Raw genomic sequence first — 22,676 nt, 5'->3', positions numbered from 1 at the left:
CTAATCCGGTGAAAATAGCAAAAACACAGATTGCTACCAAAAACAAGCACAAACCTTATTTTAAATAAATCATAATTCTTTTATTATAATTAATTTATATGTTAACGGTTAACCTATGAATTGTACCGCTCTCGGAATAAAACATTCCAAAATTCATCTTAAATCAAATGCAAAAACGAATATTTCAAGAATATCTTATTTTTTAACAAAAAAACAGTTAAAAAAGATTTTATTGATCGTTTTTATCTAGTATAGAGACTTAGGTATAAACTTTAAAAAATAAAATTGTAAATATGGTGAAATTGTAAAAATCCAGACAATAATTACGCTTTTTGTATAATTAAGCTTTAAATTGAGATTCCTCATCAGAATTTTTCATGTGTTCATTGTCAAACACTCAAATCACATAACTAACAACAGCCTGAGTTCCAGTCTTCTATAGCTCCAAACCCTTAGTGGCTTCTCGCAATCTTTAAGATTCAAAGAGAATTTAGCACTACTGATTGATATTAATCATTATTACAACAAATACATTGACATAAGAGTAATGGGAGAAAAAAAATTGTCTCACTCATACTATTGAATATTGATGCTATCATCCTCTTTTAAATTTTTTCAAGCCTTATATATATAATAATAAAAATATCCAAAAAACCAAAAAGAAGAGGGGAGGAGGGGAATGATAATAATAGTACCCAAAACCCCATTTACCTAAAGCAAAAGAAACTACAAAATCAGAGCAAAATTTTGATGTGACCAAAACAATGAATCCTTCTCATGCTAACCAATCTCCATCCATGCTTTCAATATCTCCAATGTCCATGCTGTGTACACATTGTCATGAACAAAGTCAGAAGAAAAACCATTAGTATATAAGTATACACAATGGGAATATAAAAAGGGCATAAACCAGAATGCACAAGTTATTCTAGGGCAGTCAAAGAATGCAAAAAGAAGATATTATTTTAGAAATAGTGTTCTTTGTACTCATCTGATTTTGTACACCAAAGTCAAAACGTATGTTTTATCTAAATATTTTCCACAGGGCAAGCTTCAAAAAGTGAGTGTTCCACCAGGCCTGGCAATAGAAAGTAGAAACTAGAAATCCACATGGAAAAGAAACATACTATAAACTCAACTGCATTTACATGAAGAAAAACAAAACTATTGAAGAGTATAATTCTTAGTAGTTTGAAGGTTTCACTTTCACACAGGATTAGCAAGCTACTTGAAATTCGGCTTAACAAGAACAAAGGAAGAATTATTCAAAAAGTCACCATCAGACTCATGAAAATGGAACATAAAAATGATTTTGGGAAAAAAAGGGGAAAAATACACTTTTTTTGCTCTTGGCTTGACATATGCTTCATAAACAGATTTAGCAAGTTCACCTTGAAAATGGCCAGGGAAACTACAATAATGTGTTGATACTTAGGGACTTCCTATGACTTATTAACCCAAAGAAGAATGACATATGAACCTATTACCTATGTATAGATTATGGAATTGTCCCACGAAAAGGGCTATTATAAAGTAACTCTCTTAATTATGTAGAAGATGGAATAGTTTTCTGTGTAATTAAAAGGTGATAGTTACTTTAATAGTTTAATTCACTTGTTACAAGAAGGCTTTAACAAAGTACAAACTGTCCTGTATTCCTGTTTCCTTACCTTAATAAAAGGTACAAAGAAAAAAAGTACTTCAAAAGCAAAATTCAATTATTAAATTATGAAACTTATACCGTTGGAACTTACCAAGGTAAGGCAGAATCTTGGAAGTACTCATCAGAGCACTTCTCTAAACAGCTCCCATTTGCATTCAACCAAGCTGGAAACTCAACAACTTCATCAAAAAAATGGTATGAACCATCTCCAATCTTGACTCCAGGTACCTCATGTTCTATGTTTCTCAAGTACTTGAACCAACATGCTGATTTGACCAAGTTCATGGTATCACTCCATTCCATTTGATATTGCTCACCTAAGGATCTGATCTCTGCCATGCCCTCATCATCCATGGCTGTATGAAGATCTCCACTTCCACTAGTCCGAGTCGTGGCACCGGATTGAATTGTATCCACCAGTGAAGAAGATCCATCTCCCTGGCCCTGTGACATTCCAACTGAATGAGCTTCCTGATCAGTCACAACAGAAAGAGGAGGAGAAGAGGAGGTTGGAGATGAGTATGAGGATAATGAAGAGTTGTTAAGGTGAAGGGTAGCATCTAAGTTGTTGAAATCATGGAAATTGAGGTTCAATCCAAGAGTCTGACTAGGAAGTACAAAATTGGGGTTTTCAGCCAAAAGGGTTTGTGGCGGTTGAGTAATTAAGGAAGGAGCATTAGCCCAGGTGTAAGAGTTTGGAGCCAAGGTAGATGGAGGAGGAAGAGGTTGAGATAAGTATGAACATGAAAAATCCTCCATTTTATTTGGAAAATTGGCTCTGCATGATGGATAAATTCTGGGGTTTCTCCTACCCTTGAATCTTCCATCTTGTTCAAAACTTTGCTGATGCTGTTCTTGCACTTGCGGTGGCGGCGGCTGCTGCTGCTGCTGTTGTTGCTGTCTTTCCCTGGCTTGCTTCATAGCAGCCCTATGAAATTTCAAGGCTGTTACAATCTCCTTCCTAGCCTCAGCCATATTCAGAAGCCTCTCTTGATAAGGCCTGCTAGTGTGAAGTCTCCTCCTAACTTGTTTCTTATGCTGCTGTTGTGGTTGTTGTTGTGTGGATTGATGTGCCTTTCCATGTTTTCTTGCAACAAAACAATCTTGGCCTTTTGAGTTCATGGATTCATTTGTTGTTGTTGTTGATGTGTTTAGTTGTTTCACTAGGCTCCGGATGTAAGCACCAGAGATAGGTGGATCTTCAAGGTTCCTACTGCTAAGCTTATCTAATTCCATTCTTTCTTCATTCTTTTTGGAGGATCTACGTCTTACAGTCTAGAGGGACAAAGCTCACATAATGCAGAGGAGAATAGTGATCAGAAGAAAGGGCTGGTCCTCATGGATGGTCTCATGGATGCTTTAAATAGTTGGGGACAGCCTAGGGCCTTCAAAATATTTTGGACCTTACTATATACAAATAATTAAAAAAAATCTTAAGACTTTCCCCCTTTAGGCAAACTAATGTTACCACTTTTTTACTTGCTTTAAATGGGCACTTTGAGAGTTGCACACTTACACTTACCATATCCTACATCAACAATGATACCAACTTGCTTCTCTTAGGTGAATTCCTATATGGTTCACTTGTTCAAAGCGTTATGCACAATGTTCACATAGAACCTAGCTAATAGCAAAACCTGAATGAAATATGAAATAAGATAAAGTCACGCAGACATATCTACAAGGAATCAAACAACTTTTACCTATATCAAGCGGCAAAACATGTCAGGGGCTTTTGGATTTGGTCTATAGCCTATTTAGTATACGAGCAAGGCTAAATAAACCTTTTCAGTTAAAAAAGATCAAACAATAGGCTATTAATTTTTTTTTTAAAAAAAAGGTTATAAGGCCTAGAAGACTAGCCTAATTATCTTGTATTATTGATATTAAAATTAAAAATTAATAATATGATAGAAGAGAAATTAGAAATAAAATTAGCCTATTTAAGGAACATTTCAACCTATCTTTCAAGGGTTCTTTTGGCAAGCAATGCGAGTTTGGTCTAAGTAACTAAGTGCTTTGACCACTTAATTACGTGATAATGAGTTTAAAATTGGAGAATAGAAAAAGGTCTTTGTTGAGAGACCTAGAGCTCTACTAGAATTTCTATAGTCGATTATAAGTAGGCTTTCTAATATATCTAAAAGTCTAACTACCAAGTAAGCCTCTAAATAGGCTTTTTAGCCGAATTAGGCTTTAGAAAAACATGATCAAGCTTTTCTAACGTGAAGAGGTCGGTAAAGTGAGAAAGTAAGTGTTTCATCATTCTCAAATTAAGATAGTGGGACTTACATACGATGAAAGTTACAAATTTAATGGTGATTAACCCCTCACTTCATCAATCTCCCCACTTTAGAGAGTCTTTTTCCAAAAGAAAACCTGTACCAAGTAACAAATTTAAGCCACATTTTAGAAATACAGATCAAACCTATTTATACTAGCCTTGTCCATTTTCACTACTCAAGGTGGACCGTTATTAATTTTTCTCTATAATCTCTACTTTCTTTCTTTAAGCCCAGTTTCTTGTCCCCAAAAAGCTCAAGATTGCACCCTGTATAATTCAACTACTGATTAGTTATTGAAGCTCAAATCCAATGTCTACAGTTGCGAATATTTCAAGTCTCTCCTAAAAATTATCCACTCATTAAAAAAATCCAACTAATAATTATAATTTTCTTTTTCCAACTGAATAAAGGGAGTGCAATAATGAATCAGAAAACGGTAGCCTACAATTGTTATGAAACTATTAAAGTTGCATCTGTGGAGAGGATAAATAAAAGGCAGAGAGGGTACTTATGGCAATGAACAATTATTGGTGTTTTTCCTTACCTTGTCTGCAAGTAATATGGGACCAAAGCTTCTAAAACGTCAGCAAAGAGCCTATGGAGAATGACTGGAGAATCTCCACTATTGTTATAACCTTGTCTTATATTTTCCACACAATTTATGACACAAGAGAAACTCCAAATTTTTCTGTTTAAAACAAGTTGAAGACCATTTAGTCTGCTCAAGGAGCAGAGAACTTGGACCCTCTTGTAACAAACAATTAATTAAAAGACAAGAATTCTCCATTCCCTCCACCTTCCTTTCAATTTCATCTAAGTGTATTCTTCTACCTAGTCTCTGCTTCAGGGTAAAAGTTTTCACTTTCAATGTTTCCTCTACATTTTTCATAAGTTTATTCAGATAAGGTTATTCAACTGTTATAAGTGGATAAGCCTAACAATTGTTCCAAAGATTCAGAATCAAAAGTTCAAAACAATAAAAATTTTGTATACACAAATAAAAAATTCAATCTGGAACATTATAATGTTTAGTTGAAGCACAAAATTACAGCAAAAGAAAGATAAAGATCAAATACCATTTTGTTGATACTGAAAAGCCTAAAGACAATTGACAAATTGGGCTACTAGCTTTGTAAAATTGTATTCTAGCAACATTCATGTGAACTGATGCTGGTCCCCTCTCCTAGGTTAATAGGTGACCAAAGTATAACAACTACTTAACTTTATCCAACTAGGTGGAGTCAACTATATCAATCAAATGATGCTACATTTTTATGTCATAAATTTGTATATTCAAACCATTAAAATCTAAATCTTTTCAAATAGATTTCAATGTATATTCTACACATAATTCCTTAAGTCACCTTCTACTTTTTATTATTGAACAACCCTCCATGTAGTCTATTTCTAAATGAGGTAAACAACTAAATTTACTACCAAATCATTTAAAGCGAAATTTTATCTTTTTTTCTTTCACAATAGAAACCACCCCAACTCTGCATTTATACATAATATTTGGTATTTTTTATGTATTTAATACTTTCATCTTGGAAAAAGATCCTCTAAAGTAAAGAGAATTGTAAAGTGATAAAGTAAAGGGTTAAGCACCATTGAATTTATAAATTTTATCATGTGTGAGTCTCACTACAATTCAACGGTGATTAAACTATTATTTTCTTACTTTACCAACTTTCTCACTTTAGAAGATTTTAATCTGTTGGCCTTTCGTTCTAGTATCTAGATCTTATTACTAGAAACTCCAATAATCTTGTTTTAATTGATCCCTAGGATTCGAACTCGAGACGACTATAAAGGATACAAGCTTGCTTACCATTAGATCAACTTGATGTTGCTCGCTAAATTCTCCTATAACTTTTTGTGTTTTCGTACCAGAACAACTGTGTTAGTTGCAAAACTATGCAGTAAACATATATAGTAGAGTAGGTAAGGAAAATATGACAGTTAATACTTAGTACTTACTTACCGCAGTTTTATTGTTGTAAGAAAATTGATATGTGATTGCACTTAAATGACCGTAACTCTACAAAAGTGACCATTGGATCAGACACCTGAGAGAGTATTTGGAAATGTTGCTATCCTAATAATACAGCTTTTCTGAACTCCACCACAAAGAGAAGCCATGCCATTATGACATAAGGACAAGCATACAACTTGCAACAACTTCAACCGCTCCATACATCCCCACTCATCATAACTTTCAAATTGCATAATAATCACTAATCACTTGCTGATCTAATAACTTGTTCTTGATCTCAAATTACCCTAATATGTCAATGCATATGGATATCCCAAGAGTGCTGATTTAACCTTATAATTCAATAAAAACAGAGATCATACAGTCTATATAGGTCAAAACACAAATTTCACAGCCAATAATTCCCTATAATTATGCCAATAATTCCAATAATTCCCTAGAATTATTGAGTCCTCATCAATTATGATAAAAACACGTGTTACACATTGACTGTGGTAGTATGATAAAACCTCTCCAATAAATTGTGTAACAGTAAGGAAAATTAAAATAACGATATATCTAAACACGTATGTAACACTGTAACAGTAAGATTAGGAGTGATTTCATTTCTACAATTCTACTTATCAAACTCCCATTGATCTAATGCCTAAATTAGGGGTGAGTCTGATTAGATTTAAATAAATGATACAGAAGGAAACAAAAGCATGAGAAATTAACGAAAAGAATAAAAGGCAGTAAATAATAACAAATGTAAGATAAGGAATGGAAGAGAGAGAGAGAGGGAGGGATAAAAACAAGCCTGTTGGGTGTTGAGTAATTGAGTTTAGAAGTGGATAACAATAACGTGGCTTGCAATGCTGCTTTCTCTTGTGAGTATTTGATTTCTGAGTGTGTGATGTGATGAGATAATAATTAAGAATAAAATAAGAAGAGGAAAGGGAAGCAGGCAAGTTGAGCCAATCCGGGTGCAGGCACAGATAAAAGGGGGGGTTTTGACGAATCACTACTCCCTACTCGCAATATTGCTTCATATCCATGTATGTATCATGTATGTGTGCGCTACTATTCCTTCTTCCTTTGGATTCCATTCACACACAGTAGAGAAACCCACCCACACCACTCTCTCTTGTTTTCATTCACTGCGCTTCTCATATCACTTTTTATTTTATTCTCTATCTTATGCTATTTTACTCACAATGGAAATGGATATTACTAATCCTGTTTTTTATAATGTCAAACATTTTATAAAATATATATAATGTTAAAGAAATATTTGATGTGGTATTATAAAAAATAAAAGGAGAATTATCATGTTCCTATTTTGTTTTGACTTTTACGTTATTTATTATTTATAAGAAAAAATATTATATGTGTTGTAATAAGTATGAGATGGATGCCCATTTAATATCGCTCAACTTTTATTATATTCAAATGCTATGTTACTAAAAAAAAGTTACATTTAATAAAAGTTAAAAAAGAGGTCTCCATATATATATAAATAAAAGCATGTATCTAAAGTAATACATACAATCAATAATAATTCTCTTCTTCTTTTATCCTATGAAAATATTCTTCTCTCTCTTTTATATACTTTACTATATTGAGATGTTATTTGTAATAAATATTAATACTATAATTATTTATTTATACTTCTCTATTTTATATTTATTTTTTCTTTCTTATTTATTTATTTTACAACATATTATCAGTATCAGACTCTAATCAAATTTTAGAAAGACACATGTAATAAATTTTTATTATGTCGAAACTCTCTAATCTTGAATTTAATGTTCTTGATATATCTGAAAATAACTACTTATCATGGATACTAGATGCTGAAATTCATCTTGATTTAATAGATCTTGGAGATACCATTAAAACTAAAAATAATACATCCCAAAAGAATAAAGTCAAAGTCATGATCTTCCTTCGTCGTTATCTTGACGAAGGATTGAAAAATGAATATCTCACACTAAAAGATCTTGTAGATCTATGGAAAAACCTTGAAAAAAGGTATAATCGTCAAAAGACAATGATACTTCCTCAAGCCCGATATGAATGGATGCACTTACGTCTACATGATTTTAAATCCATAAATAAATATAATTTAACAATGTTTCAAATTACCTCCCGAATGAAATTATATGGAAAAAAGATAACTGATAATAATATGTTAGAGAAAATTTTCTCGACCTTCTATACCTCGAATGTGCTCTTGCAACAGCAGTATTGAGGAAAAAAATTTAAAAATATTTTAAGTTAATTTCTGGTCTTGTTGTTGCTAAACGCAATAATGGGTTGCTTTTAAAAAAAATCATAAAGCATGTCCAGCTGGCGCCGCCCCATTTTCTGAAACAAATGCAACAAATCATTACCCTAGAAAAGATAAATGGTAAGGTTTTAGTAACAAAAAAAATTATAGAAGGAAGAAAAATTATGTTTACAAGAAAGGATTTCACTAGAAGTGGGATAAAGAAAGAAATAATGGACAAAATAAATCAAGAGAGGATAAATATTTCGGTTGTAGTGGAAATGGTCATGGTCGCATAACTGTCGTACCCCGAGGTACCTAGTTGATCTTTATCAAGCATCATTGAAAAAGGATAACAAAGGAAAGGAGCCAAATTTTGTTTCAAAGAATGTTCCTGAAAATTACACCACTCATTATGATGTATTTGATTTTTTTAAGGATCCTGAAAGAAATTTTAACTATTTGATCAATGATGGAAAAGTTTAATATATGGGTTTGCTAAAGTACTCATTTAAATAAATAATATAAAAAAAATTTAAGTTTTATTTTCAATGTATTTAAATTTCAAGTAAGATGTATATAAATAATGTTTAATAAAATATTTATATTTATTAATTTCAAAATTACTAAATGTGTCAAGTTCTAAAATAATAATAATAAAATATTTTAGAGTATTTACCCATTTTGGTTCTCAAAAAATTTTGGACCAGACACTTTAATTCTCAACTAAAATTAATTACTTGATTGGTCCCTAACAATTAATTTCGTCAGTCACTTAGGTCCTTGACTCCGTTAACTCTAACAGAAGAGAAAATGGTCCTTAACAACTCTAACAGGGGACAAAATAATCCCTGACAACTCTAATAGGATACAAAATAATCTCTAACCCCTTTGTTCGAAAACGACACTGTTCTTCCCCAATTTTTATAATATTTCGCATAACCCTAACATTCATACTCTCCTTCTTCACCTTCACAGTCTTCTTTTCCGTTTTTTCCTTCTTCTTTTTCAGCTCCAAGATCAAGCCATGATGTAACTGTCACACGTGTCGCACCTACCTCAACATGTCATGGACCACACACTTCTTAAATCCCTGTGATTGATACACCCACCTCCTCTGCACTTCACCCACCAGAAGCATCCACTTTCACGTCCTCGGTAACAGCATCACCTCCAACCCCGACAACGTCCACCACATCCTCAAGACCAAGTTTCACAACTATCCCAAGGACACGCCTTTCTTCACTCTCCGGTAAGCAATATAGATTGTTGGACATTAGGACATCATGAGAAGATTCTCCTTCAACATCATATGTAAATTTCCATTTGAAATGGACCCCGAGTGCTTCATTCTTTCTTTTCCATAGTCCAAGTTAGCAGACAACTTCAACCTCGCATCCAAGTTATCAGCACAATGAGCAATATTGCCGTTGCCGCTCATATGGAAACTGAAGCGATTACTGAATATTGAGTCGGAGAAGAAGTTGAAAGAAGTGATTGGAGTGGTGAAAAATGTGGTCATGGAGATAATAAGACAAAGGAGGAGGGAGATGGTAATGACGATGGGTCTTAACAAATCATACTTAAGACGACAAGTACTTGAGAAGCATAGTCATTAGTTTCCTAAGTATGAATTTGTTGAGACCAAGTTGAGAATTTTTCTCTTGTGAACATTGAAATTGTAGAGTGTGGATTGTGTATCTTGAAGTTACAGTGTTAGACTGCTAGTGTTATGCGAGATATGATGGAAATTAGGAGAGAATAATGTCGTTTCCGAACAGAGGAGGTCAGGGACTATTTTGTCCTCTGTTAGAGTTGTCAGGGACTATTTTGTCCTCCATTAGAGATGACAGAGCAAAGGATCTAAGTGACTGACGAAATTAATTATTAGGGACCAATCGAGTTATTAATTTTAGTTAGGGACTAAAGTGTCTGGTCTGAAATTCTTTGAGAACCAAAATGAGTAAATACTCAAATTTTTATTATATGATACTATGTACAGTATTTCTTAGAAAAACAATCAAGAAATTTACTGCGCATATACTTCTACTCATTTTATTATTATTTATCTTTGAAGAAAATAGCAAGGACATATAATGAAGATGTTTGACTTGCGGATAGTGCAAGTTTGCACACTATTCTCAAAAGTAATATATATTTCGCACATCTTGTACCAAAAGAAGAATATGTTAATACTATTACTGCCTCAGGCAATGTGATAGAAGGCTCCAGAAGAGCTATAATTTTATTTTCTGGAGGAATAAAATTCATAATAAATAACGTACTATTGTCTACTAAGTCTCTAAAGAATTTATTGAGTTTCAAAGATATTTGTCGAAATGGATATCATATTGAAACAATGAATGCGAATAATCATGAGTATTTATGTATCATAACTCATGATTAAATAAAAAAGTTATATTAAAAAAGTTATCCTCACTTTCATCTGTGTTATATTATACTAAAATTAGTGTAATTGAATCGCATGCCATTGTAAACCCGAAGTTTACTAGCCCACATGAATTTATAATTTGGCATGACCGGAAACAACAATGACGCGGAGAATTATTGAAAACTTCCATGGAAATTCACAAAAAAAACCAGAAGATTCTTAAATCTAGTGAATTTTGTTGTGCTACATATTCTCAAGGAAAGCTAATTTTAAGGCCTTCTCTAGTAAAGATTGGATTTGAGTCCCCTGAATTCCTAGAAAGGATTTAATGCAATATATGTAGATCTATTCATCCACTATGTGGATCTTTTAGATATTTTATGGTCTTAATAGACGCATCTTCGAGATGGTCACATGTGTGCTTATTGTCTTCTTTCAATTTGGCATTTGCGAGATTACTTGCTCAAATTATTCGATTAAAAGCACAGTTTTTAGAAAATCTAATCAAAGCAATTCGTCTTGATAATGTTGGTGAATTTACTTCCCAAGCCTTTGATGCTTATTGTATGGCTAATGTAATAAGCGTTGAACATCCAGTAACTCATGTTCACAGACAAAATGGGCTAGCAAAATCACTTATTAAACGCCTCCAACTAATTGTTAGACCCTTACTTATGAGAACAAATCTTCCGACTTCGGCTTGGGGGTATGCTATTTTGTATGCCACAACACTTATTCGTTTGAGACCAATAAGTTACCATTAGTTCTCTCCTATACAATTAGCTTTTGGCCAGTAGTAAAATATTTTCCATTTAAAAATATTCGAATGTGCGATATATGTTCCCATTGCACCACCTTCTCACACCAAAATGGGACAAAAAAATTGGGAATATATATTGGATATCATTCTCCCTCTATAGTGAGGTACATTGAGATACAAACTGGAGATGTATTTAAAGCCCGATTTACATATTGTCATTTTGTTGAATCAAAATTTTCAATATTAGGAAAAGAGAATAAGCTTCTTGAAAAGGAACTTAATTGGAACGCATCATCCTTGATGCATTTAGATCATCGATCAGGGCAATGTGAATTAGAAGTTCAAAAGATTATACATTTGCAAAGAATAGCAAATAAATTGCCTGATCAATTTTCTAATACAAAGAGGATAATCAAAACTTATATACCAGCTAAAAATACTCCAATTCGAATTGATGTCTCAGTTGGATAAATGGCTACTGAAATAAATTCACATCAGAAGCGTAGTAGGCCTGTCGATTCCAAAGACAAAAATTCTCGAAAAAGAAAATAGGTAAATACTATTCCAATTGAAAAAGACATAGTAAAGACATCCGTAGTTGTCCAAAATTCTGATATAGTTTTGACGCCAGAAGACGTTCAGGTACCTGAAAATTCTAAAAATAATGAGATCTCGATAAATTATGTCTTTACAGGAGAAAAATGGGACCAAAAAAAGACAATTGTCAATGAAATATTTGCATATAATGTGGCATTAAATATCATGAATGAAATTAAGGATCTTGAGGCAAGAACAGTCAAAGAATGTCGACAAAAGAATGATTGGCCAAAATGAGAAGAAGTTATGAAGGCTGAGTTAGACTCACTTGCAAAACGTGAAGTCTTTGGACCTGTAGTCCGTACACCAGAAGATGTAAAACCTGTTGGATACAGATGGGTATTTGTGAGAAAATAAAATGAGAAAAATAAAGTTGTACGCTACAAAGTTCAACTTCTGGCACAAGATTTTTTACAAAGGGCCGGTATAGATTATGAAGAAACATGTTCCCTTGTAATGGATGCAATAACATTGCGTTATTTGGTCAGTTTATCCACATATCATAAACTACATATGCATTTAATGGATGTGGTAACAACCTATTTATACGGATCATTAGATCGTGATATCTATTTGAAAGTCCCTGAAGGATTAAAAATATCTAAATCATTCAATGAATATTCGCGGGGTTATATTAGTCAAATTACAAAGATCTTTATACGGTCTAAAGCAATTTGAACGAATGTGGTATAATCGTCTTACTGAATATCTGACCAAAAACGGATTCAAGAATGATGATATCTGTCCATGTATTTTCATAAAAAAATCTGCATCTGGATTCATTATAATTGCTATGTACATTGATGATTTAAATATCATTGAAACTCTTGAAGGGATTCCAATAAAAGCTCTAAAAAAGAGTTTGAGATAAAAGATCTTGGAAAGACTAAATTTTATCTTGGCCTGCCGATCGAGCATACGAAAAATAGGATCTTTATTCATCAAACAACATACACAAAAATGATCTTGAAGAGATCTTATATGGATAAGTCACATCCATTAAGTACCCCAATTATCATAAGATCTTTGGATGTGGAAAAGGATCAATTTCGTCCTAAAGAAGAAAATAAAGATATCCTTGGTCCTGAAGTACCATATTTTAGTACCATTGGAGCGCTAATACATCTTGCTAATAATACACGATCCGATATATTATTTGTTGTGAATTTATTAGCAAGGTATATATAGTTCCTCTCCAACTAGAAGACATTGGAATGAAATCAAACAAATTTTTCGATATCTTCATAGAACGGTTAATATGGGATTGTTTTATCCATATGAATCCAAGTCATAACTAGTTGGCTATGCAAATACAGGTACTTGTCCAGCCCACACAAAGGGAGATTTCAAACAGGATATCTGTTCACATATTCTGGCACAATTATATCATGAAGGTCCACGAAACAGACGATTGCACTAACATCCTCTAATCATGCTGAAATGCTAGCAATACATGAAGCAAGTCGTGAGTATTTTTGGCTCAGGAGTTTGATTCAATATATTCTATCATCATGTGGACTAATTGATCATAAGATAGCTCCAACTGTCCTGTTTGAAGATAATACAGCATGCATTGCTCAACTTAAGGGTGGATAAATCAAAAGTGCTACAACAAAGCATATTTCTCTCAAATTCTTCTTCACTCATGATCTTCAAAATCAACGAACAATTGATGTCCAACAGATTTGCTCAAGTGATAATTTGGCAGAATTATTTACAAAGTCACTTCCAAAATCCTCCTTTAAAAGATTAGTACATCAGATTGAGATGTGCCGATTTTGAGATATTAAATATTGGTCATAAGAGGGGGAGGCTATACTATTTTTTCCTTGATCAGGTTTTTTTTCATTGAATTTTTCTTGATAAGATTTTTAATGAGGCAGTCCCTATCACAAAGGATATTTTACTCTTTTTCCTTCACTAAAGTTTTTTCCTATTGGATTTTTCTTTAATAAGGTTTTAATGAGGCATAATTATAAATGGTAATCCAAGGAAGAGTGTTGTGATAAGTATGAGATGAATGCCCATTTAACATGGGCGGCTCAACTTTTTTATACTAAAATACTATATTACCAAGGAAAGGTACATTTAATGAAAGTGGAAAAAGAGGTCTCCATGCATGTATAAATAGAGGCATGTATATAAAGCAATACCCACAATCCATAACAATTCTCTCTCTCTTTTATAATGCCAAAACACTCTTCTCTCTCTTTTATATACTTTACTACACACACACATATATACGAATCATTTCTATTATATTGAGATATTAATTATAGTGAATATTAATACTAGAATTATTTATTTATACTTCTTTATTTTATATTTATTTTTTCTTTCTTATTTATTTATTTTACAATAATATGAATTAGTAATGTTACATGTATAAATGTTTTCAATAATTAAGTTCAACTAAATTATTACATATACAATAAAAAAAACGTGCACGTCTATCAAGTGATTCTTTATCTTTATTCTTTTTCAACACAAAAATTTTGTTATAAAATAGAGAAATTTTTTTATAAAACATAAATTTTTACACGTAACATAAAAAATTTTGCACATAACACACAAATTTATAGATATATTACATAATTTTTTATACTTAACACTAAAATTTATTGATATAATACAAAGAACATGAACCAAAAAGAGGATGAGAAAGAAAAAGTGCTTACGTATGTTTGAAGTCTTGGTTTGAAAAAAAATTTGAAGCCTAATTTTATTGTATATGAATAATTGTTTTTATAATAGTTTAATTATTTTGCAGGCCATATAGTTTTATCGAATTTTCAATTAAATTCTTATACGTTTTTTTTTAATGGGGTTTCTATACTATATATTTTTTTAGTTTAGTTCTTATTAATGAATTATAAATTTACTTGTCTATCCATGTCCCATCATCATTGGTTGCTCCGCATTACTTTTCTTCCATCGTCAATTTCATCTCCTATTAACCTCATCATCATCAAGCATTCTCCCTGCCGAATTCTTCTCTTCTATTTCTTGATCATTTTCTTTAAAGACATTACATCGAGCATCCGGTGAACGTGACTCATCATCCTTCACAATTCCTTGTTCATAACAACCATTTGATGATATCACACATTTCTCATAATTCTTAATTATATTTTTAACACCATCATGTTCAGATTGTTCCTCATCTTCATCAAGAAATAAAAGATATTCATCATGATAAGGAATAGGGAGCAACTTACTCATTAGCATCTAGATACAAACACGACTTGCCAAAAAAAAATACACAAGGCACAGAAGCAACAATACCAATTTCAGAAGCAACAAAAAGTGGTGGAACAACAATTGAAACAGACAGTGCAGTGCAGGCAGAATCGAGCAGTACAATACAAGCAGCAACACCTGCAGAAGAAAGGCTAATGAGCGTTGGAGGCGTTGTGCGGCGAGATGGGAGCGTGTGGTGGATTTCGTGGGAGCTTAATAAAAAATGATAAGGTTTCTTTTGGAATTTTCTAAATATGGAGGTGTCCCCAATTAAGTTTCGTATCCTAGTGGTGAAAATATTTGTTTTTTTTTTTACTTGAATATTGAGTTATTTCAAAAGTTTTTGTCATGGTAGAGATTAAATTTAAAAAAAATAATAAAGTTTCTTTTTTATTTATCATATTTTAAATTTCAATTTAATTTATATAAAATTAAATTCTATGAAAAAAAGATAGAAGTTATATAAAATTAATAAAAACTACAAAATATATAACAAAATAAAATAAAAATTTTATGTAAATGACACAAAAAGTGGAAAAGAGAAGACAGAAATTTCTAAGGGAAGAAAAAATTAGTCAAATTCATTCTTAAAAGATCACTCATTCTCTAAATTGGTTCTCTAAAAATTGTTTTAGTCAAATTCGTCTTTTAAAAATTTTAAGTTAGTTATATTGATCCTTCTGTCATTTCTATTATTGACGACAGCAAAATTTGCTAATGTGAATATTAAGTGACACCCCAACACACATCTAGCCGTCATAATTGATTGCTAATATGATAATTTTATAAAATTAAATAAAATCAACTCCAAATTGAAGGATTTCAATACATTAAAGTTCCCTTTAGTTTGGAATTCATTTGATATAATTTCCTAAATTTATCATGTTAGCAACCAATTAAAATTGTTAAGTGTGTGTTGTATTCAATGTGATATCATTTAACGTGTTATATCAATAAATTTTGATGTCGTCAACAACAAAAGTGATAGAAAGACTAATGTGACTAACTTAAAATTTTTTAAGAACAAATTTGATTAAAATTTTTTCGAAAATTAATTTAAAAGCGAGTGACTTTCTAGAAACGAATTTGACCATTTACTCAAAAAAAAATAAAAAGAAAAAAGATAGGATTTATCATTTAAATAAATTAAATAAATATTTTATTTACTGAAATAAATAATTTTAAAAATTATTACGAAAATACGTCACCTAGTCTTATCTCATTTACACTTATAAATGTATCTTGTTTACACTGTAAACGAGATATGTGTATTTGTAAATATAAAAATATAATTTTTAAAAATAATAAAATATTAAGAATTTAAATTTGACCAAACTCTTAGAATGAAACATTTCAAATAATAGAGAAGATGAGCAATTTCGAAATAACATGAGAGATAAATGATTTTAACTAACTAATTAATGGACGACTGCGTGTATCACGTAATTTAAAACTGTCCATTTAAAATCAACACGTTATTTTCGTAGTTAAACTAATAGTAAAACATGCCCTCAATAGTAAAACTAAGTTTAAATGGGTTTGACAGAGAACCAGTTCGCAACATTTTTGTCAACCAACAACCCATGCCTTGACTTCTTCTTCCACGTCGTTTCCGACACCCCCTCCGAGAGAGGCTCCGCGTGGTATGGACCCACAATCCCCTCACCACACTCAAACTCATGTGTAACCTCCGAGGCGTCCGCGGAACTGGCAAGTCCAATCGCGAAGGCTTCTACACTGCTGCCACGTGACTCTTCTCTAATCACCCATTTCAACTAATAGTAAAATTAATAGTTTAAATGGGTTTGTTTTTAAGAAAATAATATGTCAATTTTAAATGGATAGTTATAGTCGCCAATTAATTAATTAGTTAAAACCGTTATTTTGAAATCGTACATCTTCTTTATTATTTGAAATTGCTCATCTTTCCTATTATTTTGAAATGTTTTATTTTTAAGATTTTGGTCTAATTTAAATTAGTGTAAACGAGATATATAGAATTAAAAAAATACACATATTTCGTTTAGTGTAAACGAGATACATCTATAATTATCTTATTTATAGTGTAAATGAGATAAGACTAGGAGACATAATCTTCAAGAAAATCTTATTCATTGCTCCTCAAGTTTATGCAAATATACTTGTGATGAACTCTTGATTTCTTTGATTTTCTAGGCCAGCATAATATAATCATTCTAATAATCAGATCCTTGAACATAATAAAATTGTCATTCTGCCTCTTAACTTTAAAATGACAAAAATGTCCTTTCTCTCTCTCTCTCAAAAGATTCATCATCACTCACCAATTGAGTTATTTTGTTGGTATTGTCATTGGTATTCTCCAACCCTTACAATGAACTATCTTCTCTAGCAATAAGTGTAGTTTTTTTTAATAAGAAGCTTTTATTTTCTTCAATGAAACCAAATTCAATCTTCTGTTTTAAATACCATATTTTGATAACTCTTCTTTACCCATTGAATTATGGTTATATCCTTCTTGTAAACTATATTATGAGTCTTCATACGTGTGAGTTTAACTTTTTCAATTTTACTTTCACCATTTAAATTAATATTACTCAAAAGCAAAAACATTAAATCCAAAATAGTCAAATTATTAAAATGATTAAACAATTCACAAGAGCAACAATTAACAGAGTTATAAATTTTAGAGTTATAAAAAAGTTTAATGTCTAACAAATAATTATCCAAATCACTCTTAACATGTAAGATATGATCATCTAAATAACTGGCATAAGTTGACACATAATCAACTTATTTAAAAAATAACTCAACAATGTGTGTGAAATTTTTAATATTATGCTATGCAATTAAAAATACCATCATACTAATCATGTCCACAACAAAAATAATGCTATAATCTAATCCTAAGCACGTCAAAAAGAAAATCCATAGAAATATCAATTTATATATGAGTAGGAATAAGTAAAAGAATAAATTCACAATATATTTGACAAAACTTAAAATTTAACTTGCTTACATGCAATGCAATCAGAATAAATTCTTTCAACACTCTTACGTCTATGACGCCAAAAAATATATAAATAATATATCTAAAATTTTTTTTGTTCCACTGTGACTTTTTAAATTAATATTCTCACAAGCAACATATGTAAAACAAAAATCAGATTTAGTTACATAAAAAATTTTCATATACTCAAATACTAATAAATTAAGAGCAAGATTAGTGATTAGATCATATCTTGTAGCGAACTCATTAATAATCATATTCTTATTATCTTGTTCGATTCCATATGAAAAATAATTAAACATCTTAGTTCACTTTGCATGCGTCTTGTTCAATATCTCTTAGACTATCAAATGCAAAATATAAAACACATTATCATATGTTGAGTACTTAAGACTTGCTCCATGTAACTCCTCACTAAAATATGCAATTTGTTATTTTTCTCTTTCTATCCATATTAATGCCTTTAAAGTTCAACAATAAATTTACAAAATCTTAAAAATCTGACATGAAAATACTAGACAATTTATAGTTAGATATATAAAAAATTAAGACTTTTTGGACTTTAGTGATACTAATACACTCTTATTTAAACTAGCATTTTATAAATTTCTTTCACAAATATGTTTATTGCTCTCAATTTTTTTTCTTTCATTATATTCTTTCTTTTTCTCAAAACTTTTTTTCACTCAAATATTCACTCACTTTTTTTTTGAAATTTTTTTTCTCAAATTCTTCTTTTTTTTTTTAAATTGCTCAAATCCCAATGATCCTTTCAAAAATTTTTGTATTTTTAGTTTTTCAAAATATATATTTTTTTCGGTGAACAAGTATATATTTACAGCATATTTAACATATTCTTTTACAATTAGTCTTAAAGATAAAATTAGAAGAATTTCTTATTATGTTGTTCTATATGATTCTTCTTAAAATTTATAATTTTGAATTTTGTCTCATATCAAATTTTGTTCCTTTAAAAATTCTTAATAAATCAAAACTAAATCAAATTTTTTGACAAATTCTAACAACAAATCAAATTTAAATTTGAACTATTCTATTTGAAATTTAAACCAAAAATAAGAAGTCTAATTTTCAAGTAATTTCAGAATCTAGACTAAATCTAATCAACCGAGTTTGAAACAATTTAAATTTAAAATTTTTTTCATAATTTCTTGCACTCTAAATAATTTCAAAAAAATCATATTCCTTGTTCCTAAGTGTGAAAATGATTAAATTGACAAGTATTATGAAAGAAAAATAAATACTCTCTTCGTATTTATTAAACTGACAATTATAAATAGACGAAGGTGGTTGTGGTAGTAGCAGTAGCAGTAGTAAGAGTAACATTTACATGGGAAAATAAAGAGTTGGCATAATTAAACCGTCATTATGAATTAGGAAGCAGGAGCTCACACCATTTGCCTCGCAAAATTGATGGGTCACTTTCATCCATAACTGGGCATGGCTATGGGAATGGGACCACTTTTTTTTTTGGTATTGGACCACCAGCAATGAACCAACCACCTTTTTTTTTTTCAACAATGTCACAATTGTGCCTGCCTCCAACGTCACTTGCTTCATACCAAAGACAAATTGAAAAGAGGATTAAATTGGACGAAGAAAAAAAAATGAACAGTTTATTTTTCAACAAATCTTTATTTTTAAAAATTTTTTTAGATTTATTTGCATCAAATAAATTATTTTTTTAAAAGAATTAATTTGGGTTTTATATTTTTTAAACATAATTACCTTGTGATAAAATTGTTAGGCTTATATATCTAATATGCATATTAAGAATTTGATTGAAAGTGATGAATCAAATAATTTGTTTGACAAGAATAAATTTTAAAAATTTCTAAAAGATAAAATATTATTAATACTAAAATATTCAATTTAAAATTTGTTAGATACTAATTTAAAGGATTTACTCTTTTCATAATTTGGAGTGTGGTTTTTTTTTTAATAATAATGAGTTGCATACTTGCATGCAATCAAAACAAATCTTTCATGTGAAATTTAAGGATGATTATTGATTAACGAAAAGTGATTTTTTTTTGGGTTTTTTGTGTTGAGTTTTTTTTTTCTGAAAAATGTAAGGATTAATAAAGGGTGGCTTTAGCCTTAAAGGATAACTATGTTTTGATTTGATACCCCACACTCCACACATGAGGATATGATAACTACAACATAGATGAGATGAGATGCAGTCATTGATGTAGCCACTTTCTTAAGCGATATGTATTTTCATGTTATGGTTCTCTGTACCACAAATAATCTAGAATCAAAACCACTACCATGCATATCGGCATATTCCATTTTCCTCATAGTTATCATTAAATAAGTGCATGTCCTCCTCCATGACTTGGAACAAATATAGTTGGGGGCCATAACAGTTATAATAATAGTAATAAAAATTTAATTTAAAACAATGTATATTTTACACTATTAATACATTAAAATTAAACTATAATAATAATAATAATAATAATAATAATAATAATAATAATAATAATAATAATAATAATGTCACTACATTTTATCGAAAAACAATAAATTAATAAGCTTTTCTTATCACATAAGTAATTATTTATGTAACTTTTAGCAAATATAATAAGAAAGAAAAATTAGAGTCAAATATATGACTCCGAATTCAAATGAATTGTAGGAGATTTATTTATTAAATTTATAGCTAGAATTATTAATATTATTTTTTTTTTGGTATTAGAATTATTAATAACTTTTGGGCCACGGCCAGCCTTTTTTAGTTTTCAGAAGTCTTCCTTCTTTAGACAAGGCTTTTTGTCCTTGATCCAAGAAAAAAAGGGCTCTTTTGTTCATCGAATTTCTATTGAAAATGGAACCAACTGTGGTGAGAGTTGAGACTCTAAGACTAGTGGACAATCTATAAGTCTTGTAAACTATATATCTGGTTCAAGTATGAGAAACAATGGTGAAGAATTTTTTTGGGGTGTGTGGTTCAAGAATTAGTTTTTATTATCAAGAGTATTATTTCTAAAAATATAATACTTAGGAATGAGATTATTTGGTATATAAGATTTAATAATACTCTATATTTAAGTAATTTGACTAACCAAGTCCAACCCAGTGATTTATTCTCCCGCACCACGTTACTTAGTTTCTTTTCTTCTATGATTTCTCTGTATTTTTGTCTGACTATTGTCTCTTTCTCTTTAGATTTTTGTTTTTTTTATTTCTCTGATTTTATTGTGTTCTCTTCTGATTTCGATCTGAATTTATTTTTTTGAAATCGAATAGTGTATTATTCTTCTAAATTGAATAGCGTATTATTCTTCTGTATCAAAACAATGAATGATTCAAGTTCAAATAAGTTGAATGAGAGCGATTTGAATTATTCTTTTGAATTGAATCAAGTGGACAAGGTTTAGATCGGTCTTAATTTTATCTAATTTCATTCTTCAAAAATTGAATTGAATGGAATGGAATGGAATCTAATGCAATTGAATAAAGTGATAATGAATAATTGCATTCTTTTTTGCTAAAACCAGTATTATACAATGGTATTGTTGAAATACCCGAAATTAATTAAATAATAAGTTAAATAGGAGAGAATATGGTTGGAAGATTTGGCAATTGGAATTTGATGATTTAAATATGATATTTGGATTTAGTGAAATTTTTCGAGTCGGAAGACATAGTTTTCTGCGTAAAAGCGCGCAGTGGAATTTTGACTGGCAGTATCGACTGAGATCTGTCTGATACTGCAGCTGAGAATATTGATTATGAGTAAATAAGATTAAAAAATGAGGAATTATAATTAGGGGAGGTAGAAATATTTGAATTGCGATTTAGAGCGCTAATCTTAAAGGTTTTGGTCCAAAATTGGGCCAACGGACAAAAATAAGTGAACCGGGCCTAAGTGGGCCCAAGACCCAACATATATAAACATTAGTTATGAGCATTTCAGCTCATTTTGCCCTAAAGAATGAGTGTTGGGCGCTGAATTGAGAAGAGAGAAGAGAAGAGAGAAAACCTAATTCTCTTTGATCTTCAAACAACCATAACTTGAGCTATGGAGCTCCGATTGACGAGCCGTTTGTGGCCACGCGTCACTCTTCTCATCCTCTACAATTCTATCTAAGTTTTGTGGTGAGTATTCCATTCATCTCTGCCCAGTTTTCGAAATTTTCCACTGTTACACGTTTTTGGGAAGTTAGTGTTGAAATCTTATGATTTTGGGTGTTTAGGGATACTCCAACATGGATTCTAAGTGAGTTCTATCACTACTTCATATGAGCTGAGGTAAGAAGTGCTCAAACCCTTGTGATTTGTCACTTTTATGAGTCCTAGGTTGATGTATGTATGTGATATTGGTTATGTTAGTGTATTTGATGATTTTGGTGCACAATTGGGAGATTGATGTTGCTTGAGGAGCTTTGGTGAGGCTTGGGACTAAGATTGGTAGAGACTTCCAAAGAAGAGGCTCAATTGATTTGGCTACAAGAGGTACGGTTTAAGTTTTATTTA

General features: G+C 30.8%; 1 protein-coding gene across 2 annotated transcripts; it reads right to left on the bottom strand.

Annotated features, from left to right (window-relative positions):
• Positions 1-255: 255 nt before the first annotated feature.
• Positions 256-2,926, bottom strand: LOC107470657 (uncharacterized). Of its 2 annotated transcripts, XR_008003999.1 has the most exons (3): positions 1,755-2,926; positions 992-1,078; positions 256-826 (listed from the first exon to the last, which is right to left on the bottom strand). XR_008003999.1 is itself a non-coding variant. In XM_016090052.3 (2 exons), exons 1-2 carry the CDS (start codon positions 2,897-2,899, stop codon positions 776-778), a joined length of 1,194 nt encoding a protein of 397 aa, XP_015945538.1. In that variant the 5' UTR covers positions 2,900-2,926; the 3' UTR covers positions 265-775. The 2 variants fall into 2 exon arrangements, 1 of the variants encoding a protein (XP_015945538.1); XM_016090052.3 differs by lacking the exon at positions 992-1,078 and having other exon boundaries at positions 265-824.
• Positions 2,927-22,676: the final 19,750 nt, after the last annotated feature.

This window comes from Arachis duranensis, chromosome 10 (assembly GCF_000817695.3).
Source record: "Arachis duranensis cultivar V14167 chromosome 10, aradu.V14167.gnm2.J7QH, whole genome shotgun sequence".
NCBI lineage: Eukaryota > Viridiplantae > Streptophyta > Magnoliopsida > Fabales > Fabaceae > Arachis > Arachis duranensis.
The sequence above is the reverse complement of the archived record's forward strand: the minus strand, read 5'-3'. Positions and strand labels throughout refer to the sequence as shown.

What these genes read in the sequence shown, in the direction of transcription:
- LOC107470657 (XM_016090052.3), bottom strand. Translation starts at nt 2,899, where the DNA reads ATGGAATTAGATAAGCTTAGCAGTAGGAACCTTGAAGATCCACCTATC. An exon ending in CAAGATTCTGCCTTACCTTG is followed by an intron (nt 825 to 1,754) that starts GTAAGTTCCAAC and finishes ATGTGTACACAG; the next exon opens with CATGGACATTGGAGATATTG.